The sequence below is a fragment of the Prionailurus bengalensis genome, chromosome B1 (genome assembly GCF_016509475.1).
Source record: "Prionailurus bengalensis isolate Pbe53 chromosome B1, Fcat_Pben_1.1_paternal_pri, whole genome shotgun sequence".
In the NCBI taxonomy this organism is placed as follows: Eukaryota; Metazoa; Chordata; class Mammalia; order Carnivora; family Felidae; genus Prionailurus; species Prionailurus bengalensis.
In genome coordinates, this window is record NC_057344.1 from 205,315,832 (window position 1) to 205,334,284 (window position 18,453).

General features: G+C 67.3%; 2 protein-coding genes across 2 annotated transcripts; both read right to left on the minus strand.

The window, feature by feature from the left end:
- Positions 1-2,579: 2,579 nt before the first annotated feature.
- NAT8L (N-acetyltransferase 8 like) lies at positions 2,580-9,468 on the minus strand. The gene is made up of 3 exons (XM_043573167.1): positions 8,997-9,468; positions 7,467-7,631; positions 2,580-4,923 (listed from the first exon to the last, which is right to left on the minus strand). The coding sequence occupies exons 1-3, from the start codon at positions 9,370-9,372 to the stop codon at positions 4,556-4,558; spliced, it is 909 nt and encodes a 302-aa protein (XP_043429102.1). The 5' UTR covers positions 9,373-9,468; the 3' UTR covers positions 2,580-4,555.
- A 5,964-nt stretch (positions 9,469-15,432) lies between these two features.
- On the minus strand, positions 15,433-17,991 carry CB1H4orf48 (chromosome B1 C4orf48 homolog). Its single transcript, XM_043573168.1, has 4 exons — positions 17,903-17,991; positions 16,915-17,074; positions 16,639-16,727; positions 15,433-15,547 (listed from the first exon to the last, which is right to left on the minus strand). Exons 2-4 carry the CDS (start codon positions 17,045-17,047, stop codon positions 15,482-15,484), a joined length of 288 nt encoding a protein of 95 aa, XP_043429103.1. The 5' UTR covers positions 17,048-17,074; positions 17,903-17,991; the 3' UTR covers positions 15,433-15,481.
- Between the last annotated feature and the right edge of the window lie 462 nt (positions 17,992-18,453).

Below are 18,453 nucleotides of genomic sequence, written 5' to 3' on the forward strand. Positions count from 1 at the left end.
ACACAGTGTCCACGGCAGTTGTGGTCAAACAGCCTGGCCAAGGTGACGCCATGTTATCAGCTCTGATCACAGCTCGTCTGGCTGAGTGTCCACCCTGCCACTCTCCCCGCACACCCAGAGACGCAGGCAAAGGCTCATCCTGGGTCGCCCCCGCTTCACATAGGCCCATCCAGTGCCATCCACCGGGGGGGGGGGGGGGGGGAAGGGCACACTACATTCAAGGTCCGCTGGGCCCTGGGGAAGGCCCAGGGGGAGGGAGAGGGCCCAGCGCCGAGCCGTGGACGCGGCCACCTGCCAGGACCCCGCTGCTCGGCACAGGGCTTGGGGCCAGCCTGTCCAGGCTGGAACGGGAGGTCCTCGGCTACCAGGCTCCCTCCCCGGCACCGCACCCTTACACATGTGTGCACACACATGCACGTCCACACACAGGCACAGGCATGCCCGTGCACATATGGTGAGCACACGTGTGCATACACACAGGCACACATACACGTGTGCACACGCACACCATGCACACACACAGCCACACAGGCACACACACCAGACACACTCCGTCTTCAAAATGGCTAATTATTGCTGTTAAAAAACAATACATCCAACAACGGTAGGCCGGGGCTCCCCTCCCGCACCCCAGGCCCCGGGCCGCCCCACTCACAGCACTGCTGGAAGCCTATCGTCAGCACCACGGAGCAAACGTTCCAGGATCTGCCCCACACCCAGCCTAGAACACACGCCCTAACGCCTCCACCAAAGGACCAGGAGACCAGGGACACAGGCTATGGCCAAAACACATTCACTGAAGCAGCTTCAGACACAGGAGCGACACCACCCACCTAGCTGGGGAGGGTGGTGGGTTCCCAAGGTTCAGGGGCCACCGTCCAGCCACTCCCTGGACACCCACAGGAAGGCTGCCTCAGGGCAGCTGCCCAGCTCCGGCCCCGGCCCCGCCGCAGCAAGGGCCTCGGCTCGGGGCCACGTCTGCCAGCCACTGCCAGGGCAGGCAGGGGCAGTCACTCCCCCTGTGGCCCAGGGAGCCTCCCAAGCGCTCGCCAGATACTCAAGAAAGCCATCGGAGGAGGGTCCCCCAGCCTGTCCCCTCTGAAGGCCTTCTGTGAGGAAGGATGCCGGGGGCAGGCTGGGGGCCGCCCACAGACCTCAGGCCTCGGGCAGGTTGGGTTGTAGGGCCTCCCAGCTCAAGCCTGTCTCCCAGAGCCGGACCTCCGACTCCCTGGGGGCAGGCTGGCCCCGCGTCTCCGCCCCATTCACCCAAGGGCAGCAGTGGGAGGCCAGGCTGGACATGGGTACAGATGAAAGGTAAGAGACGTCACCAGGGGCCTCCAGGCGGCTGGCCTCAGTACGTGCACTCGCTCTAGCCACCACCCCCAGGGGCCAGCTGTCTGCAGACCCCAAACCTGGGCAGTGGGCCCCCCGCCAGGACTCTGGCGGCTCCAGGCCAGTCCGAGGTGCCAGAGCCCTCGGCCGCCCCGAATCCCACTGCCGGGAGCTACCCATCGGGTCTATGTCTCAGGCTCATCTAACAAGGACATTCTGGAACACTCCACCTCCTGCTTTCCAGTCCAAAAACAGAGGCTTCCAGAAGTCCTGGGAGCCCTGTCTCCTGAGCATGGGCGCCAAGCCTGGGGGCTGGCTTTTCCTGGGCCTCGGCAGGCGCCCCTGGGGGAGGCCTAGGAGGCCAGCAGGGAGAGGGAGCAGGGCCCCAGGAGGATGCTTCACAGAGGTAGAAGAAGTAACGTCAGAATTTCTACAAATGTATAAAATTCACATCTCAGTGCACGTTTGTGGAGCGGCTAGCTCCCAGGCTGGCGGGAGGTGGCGAGCCAGAGACAGGCATCCTCCACCAGCGTGGCCCAGGGGACAGACGGGGGATCTGCTCCCCCAGTGATCCTCGGGCCCCGCTGCACCGCACGCTGGCCAGGCGAAGGCCCTGTCCCAGGCATGGGGGGCACCCAGCCTGTTGAGCACACAGATGCCTGTGCCCACAGCAGCTGGGCATCTGGGCTCCAGACACACGGCCACCCTGTCATGCCCCCCCCCCCCCGCCCCAGCATCTCTCCCAAGTCCTGGCGGCAGTGGAGGGGCAGTAAAGAAAGGTGCGGAGTCCAGCCAGCGTCCCTACCCTCTGGGCCGTCCACCTGGGAAAGACACCATAGCCCACCCAGCCCACAGACCCCACACGGACGCACACAGGCCAGCAGGGCAGCGGAGGGCCACGCCTCTGCCCAGGAGCAACCCCAGTGACGTACTGTGGTCAGCGTCAACCAGATGCCGGCAGCTCCGGAGCCCCAGCCCCACCGGGGCTCCAGCGGCCCCCACCCACCCCACAAGTCCCGACACCAGGGACCAGAGGCTCCAAAGGCACAGGATCAATGGAAGCTGGCAGCGTCCCCAAGCTGCCACTGACAAGACACAACCCACCATGCTGACCCCGCGCGGCCCCCACCTGCCCTTCCTGCCTGGCCAGGCCTCAGCCCGGCCGCAGCCCCCGCCACGCCCCACGCCAACTGAGGCCGTCCCAAGCCCAAACCAATCCGAACAAAAAGAGGAAAAAGGCACAACTGTTTGTTTTCCGTTTTGCTAAAACACTTTACGTCTGTCTGTATAATCCAGATTAACAAAATCTGAGAGCTGCAAGAAAATAGGGTGCCGATTTCTGTACAGTCTACAAAACTCCCATCCCCAAGCAGGGACTGGACGCCACCGGGGAGAAATGTACAGGGGACAGTGGGGTCTGTACAATGTTCTGCAAATATCTCGATTGCTGAGGCACAAAAGGCCCCTCGGGAAACTGGTCTTGTTTTACTTGTCTGCTGATTTCCGGAGTGCCTTTTAAGAACGTCCCCTCTGTGTCCCGCACCCGGGACCGAGCTCAACGGCCCACTGTGCCTGCCACCTCCCCGCCTCACCCCACCAAGTAGAGGGGCCTCGGTGGCCGTATTCATGCCCCTCCTGCCCCCACGGCCGGGTCCAGACACACAAGCTGGACAAGTGGGCCCTGCCATCCGCCCCTTTCCTCCCCCGTCCAGGCTACCCCGCGCCTGACAGCCACCTCCCACCTGAGAGGGAGAGGCGGGGGGAGGGGGGGGCACAGGCACGCCGGTACCGCCCTCCCCGCCCCCCCCCCCCAGCCAAGGCAGACAGCGCTTGCTCCTCCCAAAGGCATGGGGGGAAACCTGCTGCCATCCTGAGTTCAGTCCTACGAGCCAAGGCTGGACAGGGCAGCCCAGAACCTCCCCCACAAACCAGGAATGCTCTTTAGGGGGAAAGAATGCTAGGTCGGGGTTCTCCCTCCAGATTTCAAAATCTGAAACCCTCCACCCACCCGGCCACCCACCCCCACCAAACTGGGCCAGAATTAGTGCATATTCTAGACAGGTGTGTGTGTGTGTGTGTGTGTGTGTGTGAAGGTATAAACTACCATTTTGTCCCAAGAATTAAAGTCATGCAGAGTGCTATTCTGTCTAAATAACTTATTAAAAAACAGGTCGGTTTCAGGCTGGGAGAAGCTGTGGGCTCAGTGGTGTTGGCAGCGGCCTGGCTGAGCAAAGTAAGATTCACAGGGCAGAACCCAGCAGCCGTGAGGCAGGGCGGTCCTCGGGGAGGTCTGGGGAAGGCCACCGTACTCTAGCTGGCGCTGGGGAGAGGTGACCACGTGACTGCCTCCCCACCCTACTCTCCTGAAGGACCCCGACCAGGCTGTGCGACAGGTTGCTACGGGAACCACACGTGGGTGAGGATGCCAGTCAGCAAAGCTGGGGCATGGAGGGGAGGGGCAGGGACCAAAAGGAAAGAAATGTGACTCCATGTCAAAGCAAAGCTGGGCTGGGTGGAGGGAGGGGCGGCGAGAGATAGGCACGCCCCCCCCTCCCAGGGCAGGCGGGCTGCCGTGGCTAGCTCAAAGGCCGGGCAGGGGGCGCTCACCAGTCTAGGCCCAGTCTGAGCAGGGCAGCAGGGTGGGAGGCCGTGGGGCATGCGGCATGCTGCAGCCAGGCCGTGTCCTCAGCATGCACAGAGCAAAGCGGGACCCGCGGCTAGCTCCGTGCCCCGTGGGGCAGCGGCCGGCCGGCCCAGCAGGCCACGCCTCCCGGGAGCCGACAGCTGAGCCATAGCCTGGCCGGTGGCCAGGGGTCTGCTGGGCGGGGGGGGGGGGGGGGGGGGGCCTCGTCGAGGAGGTCCTGTGCTTGGTGGGCCAGGCTGGGCCTGCCCTGATGGCGGTGGGCGGGAAGAGGCCCCTCGAGCAGGCCAAGCAGCCGTGTGGACGCGTGGCGGTCCATGCTGTCACTCTTCAGGGTGCAGCCCCGGAAGGCCGGAGAGGGCAAGGGGCCGCAGCTGCGAACAGCCTGGCCCCGAAAGTGTCACAGACGAGCAACAGCCCCACAGCCCCGGAGAACCAGCCAGAGAACCGCGTGATGTTGAAAAGGGAAAACCCAACACGAACGCCAAGGTGAGCGTCTGGAAGCGGGCCCGGGCGGTGGGCAGGCGGGCACAGGCGGACGGGGCGGCCGGGGCGGCAGGTGGGCGGGCAGGCGGGACGCGGTCACTCCTCGCGCAGCTGCAGGCGGTAGCGGTGGTAGCGGACCTGGAAGAAGAGGCGCTCGGCCAGCGACAGGGTCATGCCGGGCAGCACGTAGTGGTCACTCGAGCCCATGTGTCTGAAGCCCAGCGACTCGTACAGCTTGTGTGCGGCCACCTTGACGGCCGTCGTGCCCAACACCACCGCCGAGTAGTTGTGCACCAGAGCGAACTCCAGCACCTTGCGGCCCAGCGCCTTGGCGATGCCCTTGCCACGGAAACGCGAGTCCACGGACATGCGCAGCAGCTCCACCGTGTTGTCTGCCTCGTGGGCCCGCGCCGCCACGATGCCCACCACGTTGCCATCCAGCACGGCCACCCAGAAGCAGGAGCCTGCAGGGACAGGGCAGTCAGAGCTGCCGGGTGACACGGCTGCCCCTCCAGAGCCCCCTCTGAGTGGAAAGGGCCGGGCCCGGCCTGCCCGCCGCCCGCTGCGGCCCTGGGCCCGAGTCCCTCCCCCAGAGACCAAGAGCTGGGCAGGCCTCGGCCAAACACAGCCCTCCTCTGCCCGGCCACCCCCAGAACGAATTCCTGGATGGCGGCGGACGGCCACGGACAGGCCACAGGTGCAGCTGACCTGCCCTGGCCCCCGGCCCCTTGGGACTCTGCACACTGGCTGCCGTGTGTCCACAGCAGGCAGCTGGGGAGAGGCAGGTGCCGTGGGGGTACATCCGGAAGCACCCCTGCAATGGGGACCTCAGGGGGTCTGGGGGGACAGACCAGGGCGGCGGGACCCCTCCGGGAGCCATGCCCCCCCCGGGGGGGCCTCAGGAGGTCTCAGAGGCCTCAGGCCCTGCCAGCTCTGTGGCCTCCACTCTCCTGGGTTGGGAGCTGCAGAGCCCGGGAGCCCCGTGACCTGCTTGGATCAGGACACAGAAGCAGATCCTCGGTAGGCTCAGGAGAAGGTCCAAGTGGAAAACCAGGATGGATGGACGTGGGCGCCACTGCACGCTCCCCACTGACCCTGGCCTCTCCTGGGCAGCGACCCAGTGGCCAGGCCAGCCGTCCCCACCCATGGCCTGGACCAATCACAGCCCCACGCAGGGCGGGAAGAGGAGGACAAAGGCCAAAGGGGGATGAGGGGAGAAGCAAGAGGAGAGACAATCAACCAGGAAGAGAAGGCCTGCAGAGCACGGGCCACAGAGCCCGCCTGGTCGCCTCTGCTGACCACCAGCCCAGACGCCACAGGAGGCAGGGGCTGACCGACAGGGGTGTCCACTCCGAGCAGCCCCCCCTGCACGCGCCCTGCCTCTGGCCAGGTCTTCCACCAACCACCCCCACCTTCTCCCCTTGAGTGGCCAAACTGTCCCCCCAGAAAGGTTCTGCACCTGACCCTGCCCAGAGATCTCACCCCTTTGCCCGACCCCCAAGGGTCCCCCACTGTCTTGTCTGCCAGCAGGCCCCCATCAGGCCGTCAGCTTGGCCACAGGGTCTCCCGTCTCCTTCCCTGCCACACTGACACCTGGCCTGTAGCCAGAGCTCAGGAACGGCCGAGGGCCCCCCCGCCCTGATGGACCCCTACCAGCCGGCCTGCCCACCGTCAGGGTTTCTGGCTCCCCCCACACACCCAGGCCAGACCAAGTCTCCCTGTACCCCGAGCCGCACGGCCCCGTCGGCTAGCCTCCCTGCCCCCAGGGCCCCTTCCTGCAACCTACTGGACGTCTCCGGGGGGAGCAGGGCACACCCTGCACTCACACCCAGGGAGACCATGGCCCAGCAAGAGCAGGCCCGACAGCAGGGTCCTCCCAGCTCCCAGCCCGAGCCCCGATCTGCTCCTGCAGCCTGGGCCTTGGCACCAGCTAGGTGGGCTTTGCCCTTCTGCAGAAGCTGGGACTCCGTGGAGGCCGAGAAGATGCTGAGTTCAAGCTGAGGAAAGGGGCCAGGAAAACCGAAGGTGCCGAAGGGCTAGGAATGGGGGTGGGGACAGGGCAGGACAGGGCACCACAGGCTGGGGCTGGTGGGCCAGGGGCTGGTGGTGCCAAGGTGGGGCACCCTCGCTCCGGAAGCCTTGCTGCTCTTGTCCCCATGACCCGCAGCTCCTCCCTAGAGCTCACCAACCGTTCGGGCCACACGGTCCCCTCTCCTCGGCCTAGGAACCCTCCGTCACCTGGGAGACCCCGACACCCCAGAGGGCTGAGACGCAGGCTCCCTCCTCCAGCTAGCTCAGGACATGGAGAAAAACATGTGGCCCTGCCTCCCAGGACCCAGCCTTCCTCAGGATCAGCCCGGAGGACAGAGGACAGCCCCCAAGGGCTGCAGACCCTTCTAGACCAGACCCAGGCCCTCGGTCTACAGAAGCCCGGGGGCTGGGCCAAGACCCTCTGCCTCACTAACTGGCCCAGAAACCAGAAGTGGGGGCAAGACTGAAAACCCCTGCTCTTGCAGGGCTCACAGCCCTCAGCGACCCCACGAAGAACCTTCTCGCCACCATGAGGTCCCCCTCCGCCAGGGCCCTGGCCGCTCCAGGCCAGCCCAAGATCCAGCAAAGCACAGCAGAGGGGCCCGAGGAGAGGTGAGAAAGATCCCACCCGCTCTGAGCAGCAGGCACCGGGGAAAGGGCATCCGGAAGGCAGCGCTGCCCAGGGCCGGCTCAGGACACACACACCCGCCCCCACCGGACGCAGGACAGAGGCCTGGGGCCTGTGCAGACGCTCGGGGGCCTTGCTTCGGCACCAAGGACCTAGCTCTGCCTCCCCCAGCCCTTGCCGGCCCTCTGCACCCCCAACCCCCCCGCCAGAGCCCTCACTCAGAAGAGTCAGGGCCCTGGGTGCGCCAGCCCAGGCCAGTCCCCGGGGCGGCTGGCGGCGTGAGGGTGGCCCTAACGGAAGGAGGGGCGGTGGGAGGGGCGAGGAAGGGGCCGGAGACACGCGACTCACCCGGGGGCTTCATGTAGTACTGCTCGATGTCGGCCATGTCCGTGTGCAGAGCGCAGTCCAGGTAGGCGAGGACCACCTTCCGGCTGTAGTAGTAACGCAGGCCCAGCAGCCCCGCCGGCACCAGGCACGTCAGCAGCAGCGAGCGGGTCAGGGCAAAACACAGCACTGCGGGGAGACGGGGGCCCCGGTGAGCAGCGGGCGGAGCGGGCGACCCCGGGCTGGGGGAGAGACCCCCCCCCCCTCCTCCCCGGCAGCTCCCTGCTAAACAAGCCAGCCGGGCACAGGCGCCCAGCGCGCCGCGGCCGCTTCTCCGCGGGAGCAGCGGGTCGGCCGGCCGGCCGGCCGGCCTCTCCCTCTCTTCCCTCGCGGCAAACTTGCCACCGTCAGGACGCGCTGTTCGGTAACCTGACATCACGGGATCTCTAACCGCTCTGAGCACAGCGGCGGCTTCTGGGCAGCCGCCTTCCATGGCTGGCAGGAAGAGCCCCCCAGGCGGGGTTCCTCGTGGCCCGTGCCCACCGCCCATGTGGCCCCCATGTGGCAGCGGCCGTGCACACACCCCTGCGCACTCGAGCGAGGCTCGGACAGGCTGTCCCACCTTGTAAACTCGGGTGGGGGGGGGGGAGTCGCAGGGGCCACCTTCCGGCAGAGGGCCCCAGGGCCAGCCCCCCCAGTGTTCTGAGGTGAGGGTGGGGGGATGAGGGAGGGAAGCCCGAGATGGTTTCCAGACCCATCTAGGCTGCCAGGAGACAGACGCGCCTGCAGTGAAAGTCACTTTTGCTGCGTGACCTTGGGAGAGCAACCGCCCCCGGCCTCAAGCCCATCTGTGAAATGGGGGCAACCGCCCTCCGGGGCTCCACGGAAAAGGCCTCCAAGCCCCTGCGGGGGCTGCCTCCCCCACCCCCCCACCCCCGGCCCCCTCGCTCTGCCTCCTCGGTACTCACCCTCCCCCGGCACCCGGGGGAGCTGGCTGTCTTCCCCTCATAAATTAGCACTTGGAGCCGCCGAGGCAGCCTCCCCCGCCCCGCGGATTATATATAGTTACACGCGCCAGGCGCGGAGCCTCAGCAGCGGGCGCTACCTGCCGCCACCCCGCCCCCACCCGGGATGACCGCGGACGGGACCGGAGAGGCGGGGCCGGACCGAGAGGGGACGCAGGTGGAGACCCCGGCTCTCCCCCTCCCTCTCCCCCCGCCCGCGGCCCCCTACCCTCCGCCGGCGCTCGTTCCCACGCCCCCACCCGGCGCGCCTTGGCCAAGAGCCCGGACGCCGCCGCCGCCGCCGCCGCCGCCGCCGGGGGCCACCTCGCCCCAGGCCACCGCAGAAAGCCGATGGCGTGCGGGTGCGCGTCCGTGCGCGTGCGAGAGGGCATGAGGGGGCCCGAGGGGTGGGCTTCCCTCCCGGGGCCGGGCCCCGCGGTGGGGACGAGCGGGGCTCGGGGGGTCCTGTGCGTCTGTCCCCGGGGGTGAGGGGGGCGGGCGGGCGCGGACTGCGGCAGGCGGAGCGCGGCGGGGTACCCCGCGCACTGACCGGCCAGCAGGGCGTAGAGCAGCTGCGTGCGCGGGTGCTGCCGCAGGCCGCGGAAGGCCGTGTTGGGGATGCGCTCCATGATGCCGTCGTAGAAGATGCGGCGCGCCGCCTCCTGCTCGGCCGCGCGGAACTCGCGGATGTACACGCCGCGCCCCCCCGGCGGCCCCGCGCCCCCCGCGCCGCCGCGGGGCTGGGGGCCGGGCGCGGGAGGGGGCGCGGCGGGCGCGGCGGCCGGCCCGGGCGCGGCGGGCAGCGGGGGCCACATGGCGCCGGCGGCGGCGAGCAGCGCGTCCTTCTTGGCCCCCGGCAGCGCCTCATGGTCCTCGGCGGCCACGATCTTCGTCTCGCAGACCATGTCGGGAGGCCCACAATGCATGCACCCGGCCGGGCGGCGCAGCGCGGGGACGCGGGCCGGGCTGCGGGCGGGCACAGCCCGGGCCCAGGGCAAGGGCGCGGCGCCCTCGGACCGGCGGCGGCGGCGGCGGTGGCGGCGGCGGCGGCGGCGGCGGCGGCGGCGGCGGCGGCGGAGGCTCAGGGGCGCGGGGCGGAGGCGGCGGGCGGCCGGGGCGCGCGCAGGGAGCTGCGCCGCATTTTGGAGAAGTATTTATAATGCAGCGGCGCCGGTGCAGTCGCGGCGCCCGGGGTCCCGCAGGGTCCTAGCGTCCACTGCATTGGCTGCCGAGGGTCACCATGTGATCTCGGGGGTGGGAGCAGACACCGCCTCCGCGCCCGCCCGATGGCACACTTGGGCGCTGCGCCGCGGCCGGTGCGGGCGGCCGGCGGGAGTGCGCCTGGGCGGGGGCGGCGCGGGGCAGCCCGGGGCACGACGGAGCGGCCGAGCCCCGCGAGGTGGCCGGGGACGAGCGAGCGCGCGGCCGGGGTTCCCGGCCCGGAGGGGGCGCTCCTCGGGGCTCCTGGCGGGGCTCCTCCCGCCCGGCCCCGGCACCTCCGCGCCGCCACCCCTCCGCGCGAGCCTGGGAGCGTCGGGTCCTGGGGCCGGGCCGTTGGAGCCCGCAGCGCCGCGTCCTCCTCCTCTTCGGCCGCCGGGCTCAGTCACGGAACCATCTCCATCTCCTGCGCCTTTGTCTGAATGCGACGCCCGGCCGGGGCCCTGAGGACGGGAGCCGCGGCTTCCCGGGCCTGGCGCCCCTGGGAACCCGCGCCCGGGGCCACACGGGCTGGACGCGCGGGTGCGCGGTCGGAGCAGGCGCTGATGCCCAGGTCGCTCGCAGCCCCTCGCGTCCGGGCGCAGCTCAGCAACCTTCTGCTCCGACACCGAATTCCCGCAGCGGGCACGGGGGGCGCTGGGCCCGCAGGACCCCTCCCGGCCCGGCCCCCCGCCCTCCTCGGCCCGCGCATGCGCTCCAAGATCTCGGTGCAGGTGCGGGGCGGGGGGGTGGTTCTTGCTGAGTCTCCCCGGTCCCCGCGAGCTCTACCTGCCTGCCGACGCTGCGGGCCGGGGGTGTGATGGTTGGTGAGGGTGAGGGTGCGGGATAGGTAGTCCCAGATCCCCCCTGTAACTCTTTTTGAACCCAGCCCCCCTGCTACTGTGCTCCCCTTGCCCGCGTCCTTTCCCGCGTCGCCCCGCGTTCCCCGCGGTGACCCCGCAGGGCAGCCTAGAGCTGAGTTTACCGCACCCTCAGGGTTGGAGTCGAGACCTAGGGCACCAGGCCTAAGGACCCTCGACCTGCTTTGGGGCCCAGCGAGGCCGCTACGACCACCTAGAGGCAGGGAAGGGGACTAGCCCTCGCCAGCGTCACGCCAAGGGACCCCCGCAGAGTGGGGAGGACCCTGCACCCAGGAGCTGAACTGGTCCGAGGCCAGGATCGCCAATGCGAGGGCCGTGGCGGGAGGGGGCAAACAGGAAGCCAGCTCACATCATGTTTCCCAGATGCCAGGATTTGTCTGGCGGTTGTCCTCCAGGAGAGGAAAGTGGAGTCATGGAGCCTCTCACAGGAGCACACGGATCCACTCAGAAATCCCTCCGTGTGCTGCCTGAGTGCTGCCGGAAGCTCGGACCAGCCACTGGGGGACCAGGCTCCAGGGTGTCCTGAGGTTGCCCAGGTGGATGGCAGAAGTGTTGCAAAGCCGACGCCATAAGCAAGGGGTCCAGGCGGGAAAAACAAGGAATGGAGAGGGGCAGCTGATGCGGCTTCAGAGGAAGGGGTGGTGGAGCTTGGGACTTGAGTCTTGAACACTGTATCAGGGATTTGGGGGACACTGTTGTGCTGTGATGGGGCCAGGAGGAGGGAGGACCGGGTCCAGGGTCCAGGAGCTCCTGGGCAGTGCCCTGATCCCTGACCTCTGATCCCAGACTTGGTGTGAAGAGGTCCCTCGGTGCAGAGTGGCCCAGCCCCTGTAGGGCCACAGCCTTTGCTGGCTACCACCCAACCCACCTCACCCCCAGACCCTGGGCCTGAGGCTACCCCTCCCCTGGCCCCCAAGAGCCAGTGGAGAAAAGGACCTGGACTTCCACTCAGCCTGATTCTGGTGGCCCCTCAGCTCTGCATCTGCAGAGGCTCCTCCCTCCTGGTGGCCCAAGTCCTTGAAAGCCACCCCCCCCCCCCCCCCGCGGAGGCCATAATGGCTTGACTAGCCTAGTGCTGCTGCTTCCTGGTCTAGAGGGCCCTGCACAGTGCTGGGACGAGGTGGGGAGGAGGCAGCCAGACTCAGCTTGCAAGGGGCAGAGCTGGACCCCAGGGATAGCCACCTGGAAGGTGTTGGAGACGTCATGGCCTGGGCTTTAGCACTCTGAGTAGGGGTGGCCTTAAAGGGAAGCCTGCACAGGCTGTAGAGTGCTCCCAGGCCCACCAATGAGCCCGTTTCCTCCCGGGTGACGTGAGGGTGCCCCCTGTGCACCCTCTGCCCGCATGAGGAACCCATTTCACAGACAAAGAAATCAAGGGTCGGCGAGGTCGGGCCAGTCTGTTCTCCCCACCCATTTTCCCGGGCACCCCTCTGGCTGCTGCTGCCCAGAGTCTCCTCCCCACCCGCAACGCCAAGGCCGCCCCGACCACCTGCAGTCCCACCCCGAGCCCCTTGGGTCTGGACACTGCAGTCAGAGCTAGGCAGGGGCCCAAGGGAGGTGGGGCGTGCGGAGGGGGGGGGGGGCAGGGTGGGACCCCTCCCGGACTCCAAAAGCTGCAGGGGGAGGGCGCCAAACACCGGATGGTGCATTAGCAGAATAGTCCTCACCCCAGGTAAAGGGACCCTTGGGTCCATCTGGGGGCAGACCCACGTCCTCCGAGAATGTGGCAAGAGCCAGCCGGTCCCTCCCTGCGGGGGGAGAACTGGGGACTGAGCCTGAAGCTTCGCTGGCAGTCAGAGGTACAGGGGCCTGGGAAGCGACAGAGGTGGGTGGGAGTGCTGGAGGAAGGCCAAGGGGTCTCCAGGGAAGTGAACGAAAAGACCAGGGGGCAGGAAGAAAGAAGAAAACCAGACGAGATGGGAAGTCCGTGTGCAACTGACGGGCGCTGCCCCGGGAGAAAAGGGGGTGGGGCGCAATAGTGATTATTATTATTGCCCCAAGCTAAGGGACTGAGTGCTGAGTGAAGCCCGCCCAGCACCCTGCGTGGACCTCAGTCCCCAGAGCTGCCTGGGTGGGGAGGGAACAAAGCTCCCGACAGGCACCGGTTGCCAGCAGCCGGAGGCAGGTGGACCCAAACTGCTCACGCTCCTCGCCCGAGTTCATGCCCCAGCACCCGTCCTTCCCTTGCACACAGGTTCAGTGAGTGCCCACCCTCTACTGGGCCCTGAAAAGAACAAAGCCCTGTTCTGAGGCTTTCCAATCCAGTGAGGGAGGAGCAGGAAATAAACTAATGAAAGAGAGGGACACTGGGACAAACCAACCAAAGGAAGGTGCTGTAAGGGACTCAAGACTGAACAGGTCAAGGAGGAGGCCAAGTGGGTGACTCCATGGAGTGGTGACAGCCTGTGCAAAGGCCCTGAGGTCGGAAGGGCCATGAATTGAACACGCAAGCAAAAGCTGTCTTCAGACGGCCCAGCTCAGAAAGTTCGCTTACCACAGGGCTTTCTAGGAAGATACTTGAAGACATGCAACGTGGAGGATGACGCGAGGTCTAGGAGGCAGGGCTCTGAACCAGGGGCTCTACCCCTTCAGGGCAGGCAGTGGGCAGTAGGAGTAGCCAGCTGGCTGGGAGCAGGAGGCCAAGGGCCTGGCAAGGGGCAGAGGAGTGACTTGAAGGTGAGGATGTGACAACGGCAGACAGCACTGAGACGCTGAGGCAACATCAAGCCCAGAAAACACAAAAGCTGTCGTAGAGATACTTCATTTCCAGTTCACTGCTTAGGGGAGAGTCATGTCTACACACAGTCGTGGCAAGTGCTCTGGATGGACTCTGCCTCAGATGCGCAGGAAAGCCACGTCCCAGCTCCGGGACGGCTGTTAGCCTCGCAAGACTAAACTTGCAACTTGTCCGTGCCGACTCTCCCCACCTCCACTCCCCGCCACGAAACCTCCATTCAGGCCTTCCCCACCCACAACTGACCCCGTTCTTATCAAGGTCGACAACGACCGGTGTTTGTTCTGTCCAGAACCAGTCTTGGCCCTCGCTTGACCTCAGCAGCACGTGACACGTTGACCCCTCCTTTCTAACCAAAGCCGTCACCTGTGTCAGGGCTCTTCCTGCCTCATGGCTGCCCCCTCTCCTCTGGGGCCCCTCATCTCTCTTCCCTCTTGGCGCTCACCTCTGCTCTGGCCGCCCCCAGGCCACAGGGTCTCGGCCAGCACCTGTGTTCCTGACCTTCTCTCCCCAGCCCCTTTCCCAGGCACATCTACCCAGTTGCTCCCTGGACCTCTCTGTCACCTTGAGGGGTCCAGAACATACCCCAAGACTAGCATGGCAGGCACAGCAGCATCCTGGCCCCTCCACCTGCCACGCCAGGCCCTGTCTGCGGGGCTCGGGCCCCTACTTCCTCCCCAAGGGTGCTCCCAGGAGAGGCTTTCTGAGACAAGCCCTTGGCCGTCCTGATCTTTCACAGTAATAGAAACCCCAATTTGTGCCAGGGCTTGTGGCTGCCCACAAAATACAGGATGCCCAGTTAAATTTAAATTTTGGATATATGAATAACTTGTAGTATAAATACGTCCGAAATATTGCACGGGACGACATGCTTCTACTTAAAGAGTACTTACGCTAGAAGCACTTGTACTTTCTATACTGAAAAGTACCCGCCGGTCCCAGATCTGTATTTGCTACATCTGACCACCCAAGCAGAGAACACAGGGTGCATCCCCACCGAAGCCAGCCAACGGAACACCAGCACCCTCTGGGCGGGCCCCGGGGGAAGAGGCACTTGCCTCAGCCACCCCTCTGCTCCATCCTGGGGCCCCAGGACAGAATTCTGATGCTATGCCCCACCCCCACCCCCGTGTACCTCGCTCATTTCCAGAATCGAGAGCCGGCCTAAGCTTCAGGTGGCTTCGGCACCCCTTTGTCTTTCCCTGGCCTGCTTTAGAGGCACCGTCGCTGCTAAGGCGGTTACCTCAACCTCCCACCGCGACCAAGGTAGGACTCTGGTTTGCTCACCGTGGTCCAGACACCTGCCTGCTCACCTGCAGGCCAGGCACTTGCAGGCGGAAAAGTACTGAGGGCGGAACAGGCCACAGGGTGGGAGCACCGCCTTGAGGAGCTCAGACGCCCAGAGGGAGGGTCTGAGCGAAAGTGTGCGCACGAACCCTGACAGGGACAAGCTGGGGGTGGAGAGTCGGGAGCCCCTCTCTGGGAGCCGACCGGACCAGAAACCCCCACTCACCTGCCCACCACAGCTGCCAACACACCTGGCCTCCTGCCTGGCACTATTCATGGGTGGGTGACTACGGGCCCGTTACCCACAGGCACAACACTCCTATCCGGATTCCAATTCTCTGGTGCCCGGGAGCTGGGCTCAGGCTATGGGAGGGTCCCAGCAGGCTGGGTGGAGACCGTGGGGACCATGCCGGCCCTCCCTTCCCGGAGGAGCCTTCCCGGGGAGGGGGGCTGCCCTCCCTCTCCTGGCAGCCACGGCAGGCTAGGCTCCGTGGGGGTCCACGAGCTGGGCCCCCACGGAGCTCCCACCAGAGCCATCCCCAGGACAGTGCAGGGGAGCCCTTGGGGGCTCAGCACCGGGGCAGCTGTTCCAGGGGACCGGGCCAACTTCTGTGATCCCCTGGCCTCAAAACAAGGCCAGGCAGGCAAGGAAGCAGGTCTCTGAAGGCGGACTGGCAGTGGCCACGGTGCCTGTGGGTCCAGGTCCACACGTGTGGCCACGCATGCCCATCTGCTTGGCACCGGCGCTGGTGTGCAGCAGGTGCCCAGTGGGCCTCAGCCCAAATGGGACAGCTGGGGGTCCAAGACCCACAGAGGAGCCCACCCAGGGACGCGGGGGGCGATGCAGGTGGGCTGTGGTGGCCAGAACAGGGAGACAGGACACGGCGTGCTGGGCTGGGCATTTATTGATGAGGGGACAGTGGTGTCTGAGGATCCTCAGCGCCCGGCAGGCCAGCAGGCACACAGGGCCCGGCGCTCGGCCTGCAGCAGGAGGGTCTCCGTCTGCAAAGCAACAAGGGGCGGTGAGGGAGGGCACTTGTACGACTGCTGCCCCCCACCAGCTCCCGTGGGCACTCGGCCCGTTTCCCCCCAAAACCCACAGGCGGTACCCTCTCCACCAGCTCCCCAGACCTCAGAGCCACCCCCCGCCACGCCGCCTCCCCACCACTGATTGTCAGACCCTCTGCTCCTGGGTGGGCCTCCTCTCCTCCCCACTCCCCTCTTCCAGGAGGGAAAGAGACTCTGTGGTTTCCGCCAGCACCGCAGTCCTGCCCTGGGCCCTGCACACGCCGATCCCAGGCCTGGACTACTTCTCACCCGCTCTCCTTCTATGCACATGCCCCTTCCCAGGCTGCCCCCAGCACCGGCCCAGGATGGGCTGGGGGCTGCTGCTCTCAGGAGCCTGGCCTCAGACTCTAGGAGATTCTGGATCCTCAGACCCTGGGGGGCAGTCCAGGCTTCAATCTGGGGAACCCTGGGGGGGCTGCCCAGAAAAGGGGATCAGAGTGGGGTCCCCCCTTCTTTCCACTCTTGGACACTCTCCCCTTTCCCCAGAGGAGTACCTATCTCTGTCCTAAGTGAAAACTATCCCCCCCCTGCCCCCCGCCGGACCGAGGGACAGCGAGGACATGGGAGAATGTGGGGAGGCTGTGTTCATTCCAGATTTGGGAGGGTGATCCCTGTGCCCTGGGACCCTGTGTGCACACTCGTCCCTCCCCAGGTGAGGCTGGGGAGTGAGGAGCCTCCCAGACCAGACTGCTCTGTCCAACCCTCCCCCACCAAGCAAGCCCTTTCTGACTCCCTGCCCCAGTTTCCCCTCCCCACTGGGTCTCACTGCCCCACGTAGGGAATGCTGAACCGAGGCTGGCGGTGCCCGGTGGGGCTCACAGGGAATAAGGCCGAGAGGCCTGGGGGAGGAGAGGCACCCTCCCTCACTGAGGCCGGAAACGGTGTGCCAGACGAGGGCGGGAAGATCCCGGGTGCTGCGGGAGGTCCTACCCCACCCCCACCCCCACCCCCGTCCCCGCCCTCAGGCAGCACCCTGAGCCAGTGGTCCGGCCAGGCCAGGCCCCCTCCTGGCCAGAGAGGCTCACCCTCGAGTCCAGGCTGTAGGCCGTCTTCCGAAGATCCTGCAGGGCGCGCTGCATGAACTCGAACGCGTGGCAGTCCACGCACGGGCGGCCTACGGAGATGCGCATCAGGGCGGCGAGAACGTGACCCTAGCCCGGTCCCACCCGTGCGCCCCCCACCCAAGGGGTGGCCCGAGTGCCGGACCGCGGCAGGGGCGCCCGGAACAATGGGGAGGCACGGCGCTCCCGCACACCCGGGTGGAGTCACGGCCCCGCGGGGACCCTCCGCGACGCACGTACTCTGCGCGGGGACGGCGCTCCCAGCGGCGGGCTCGGCTCGGGCCTGGGAGCCCAGCAGCGCCACACTCAACAGCAGCAGCAGCAGCCACGGCGGCAGCGACCTCGGGAGCCTGCACGGAGGCGGGGGGGCCATGGCCGAGCGCAGGGAGCCGGGGCCGCCCTGCAGTAAGGCACAGGGGTCACCCCGACCCGTTCACCCACCTGGGCGACGCCCCCCGCGCCCGCGACCCCTCCCAGCCCGCCCTCACCGGGGTTCACGGACTCCCACCCCGCCCACCCCGGGCCCGCGAACCTCTCCCACCCCGCCCTCACCCGGGCTCATGGACACCCCCCCCCACCCCGCCCTCACACCGGTTCATGGACCCCCCGCTCCGTCCCCTCCCGGGCTCGCGAACCCCTCCCATCCGGCTCTCACCGGGGCTCATGGACCCCACCCCCCCCACCCCGCCCACCCCGGGCCCGCGAACCCCCCCCCACCCCGCCCACCCCGGGCCCGCGAACCCCTCCCACCCTGCCCTCACCCGGGCTCATGGACACCCCCCCCCCACCCCGCCCTCACACCGGTTCATGGACCCCCCGCTCCGTCCCCTCCCGGGCTCGCGAACCCCTCCCATCCGGCTCTCACCGGGGCTCATGGACCCCACCCACCCCCACCCCGCCCACCCCGGGCCCGCGAACCCCCCCCACCCCGCCCACCCCGGGCCCGCGAACCCCTCCCACCCTGCCCTCACCCCAGTTTATAGACCTCCCCATCCTACCCCCGCCCCGGGCCCGTGAACCCCTCACACTTCGACACCCCATCCCCGGGCCTGCGAACCCCTCCCACCCCGCCCTCACCCCCGTTCATGGACCCCCCGCCCCGTCCCTTCCCGGGCTCGCGAACCCCTTCCACCCCGCCCTCAGCTAGGTCCCAAGACCACCCCCCACCTCTGCACCCCGAGCCCGCGACCCGCCCCCCGGGCCCGCGAACGCCCCACCCCGCCCTCACCGCGGTTCAGGGACCCCGCGACAGCAGCGCGGGCGACTCGGGAAGACGTGCCGCGTCGGGCGCGTACCGCGCATGCGCTCCGACCAGACCCCGCCCGGGTCCCCCTTCCGCCGTCGTTGTCATGGGAACCCCGGGACTGCGCGAACCACCAGTTTAAAGGGACCGCGGAAGCTCCAAGACTCTGAGTTCTCAGCCCTGGCAGGAGCTGCGCTTGCAGCCCCCATCAGGCTCACAGGCGTTGGAGTCGGGAGGGCTGCCGGGAGGAGGCGGCATCTGGGCAGAACCTCCAGAGCCACTGCCGGCGGGAACCAAGCTGAGGAAGCGGGAAATTTGCTTCCAGCGGTGCGGGGTCTCGGGGTGTTCCTGGGGCCGATCCTGAGGGTGGGGCTCTATGCACTCTAGGAGCTGGGGAGGCTCCCCGCCGGTCGGTAGGGTCCGGTCGGGTTGGATTGCCCCGGGGAGATCAGGGCCAGGAGCGAGCCAGGCCGTGAGGCGGTGGGGAATCCACGCTCCCAGGTCTTCCCTCTGCCCAGCCTGGCCCCCGACCCTCC

Bases quoted from the DNA above. Each gene is read 5' to 3' on its own strand.
- NAT8L (XM_043573167.1), bottom strand. From the start codon at position 9,372: ATGCATTGTGGGCCTCCCGACATGGTCTGCGAGACGAAGATCGTGGCC. The intron at 7,632-8,996 runs GTCAGTGCGCGG...GTCTCCCCGCAG, and splicing joins GCTCTACGCCCTGCTGGCCG to TGCTGTGTTTTGCCCTGACC. The intron at 4,924-7,466 runs GTGAGTCGCGTG...CTGTCCCTGCAG, and splicing joins GTACTACATGAAGCCCCCGG to GCTCCTGCTTCTGGGTGGCC.
- CB1H4orf48 (XM_043573168.1), bottom strand. From the start codon at position 17,047: ATGGCCCCCCCGCCTCCGTGCAGGCTCCCGAGGTCGCTGCCGCCGTGG. The intron at 16,728-16,914 runs GTACGTGCGTCG...GCATCTCCGTAG, and splicing joins GAGCGCCGTCCCCGCGCAGA to GCCGCCCGTGCGTGGACTGC. The intron at 15,548-16,638 runs GTGAGCCTCTCT...GTTGCTTTGCAG, and splicing joins CCTACAGCCTGGACTCGAGG to ACGGAGACCCTCCTGCTGCA.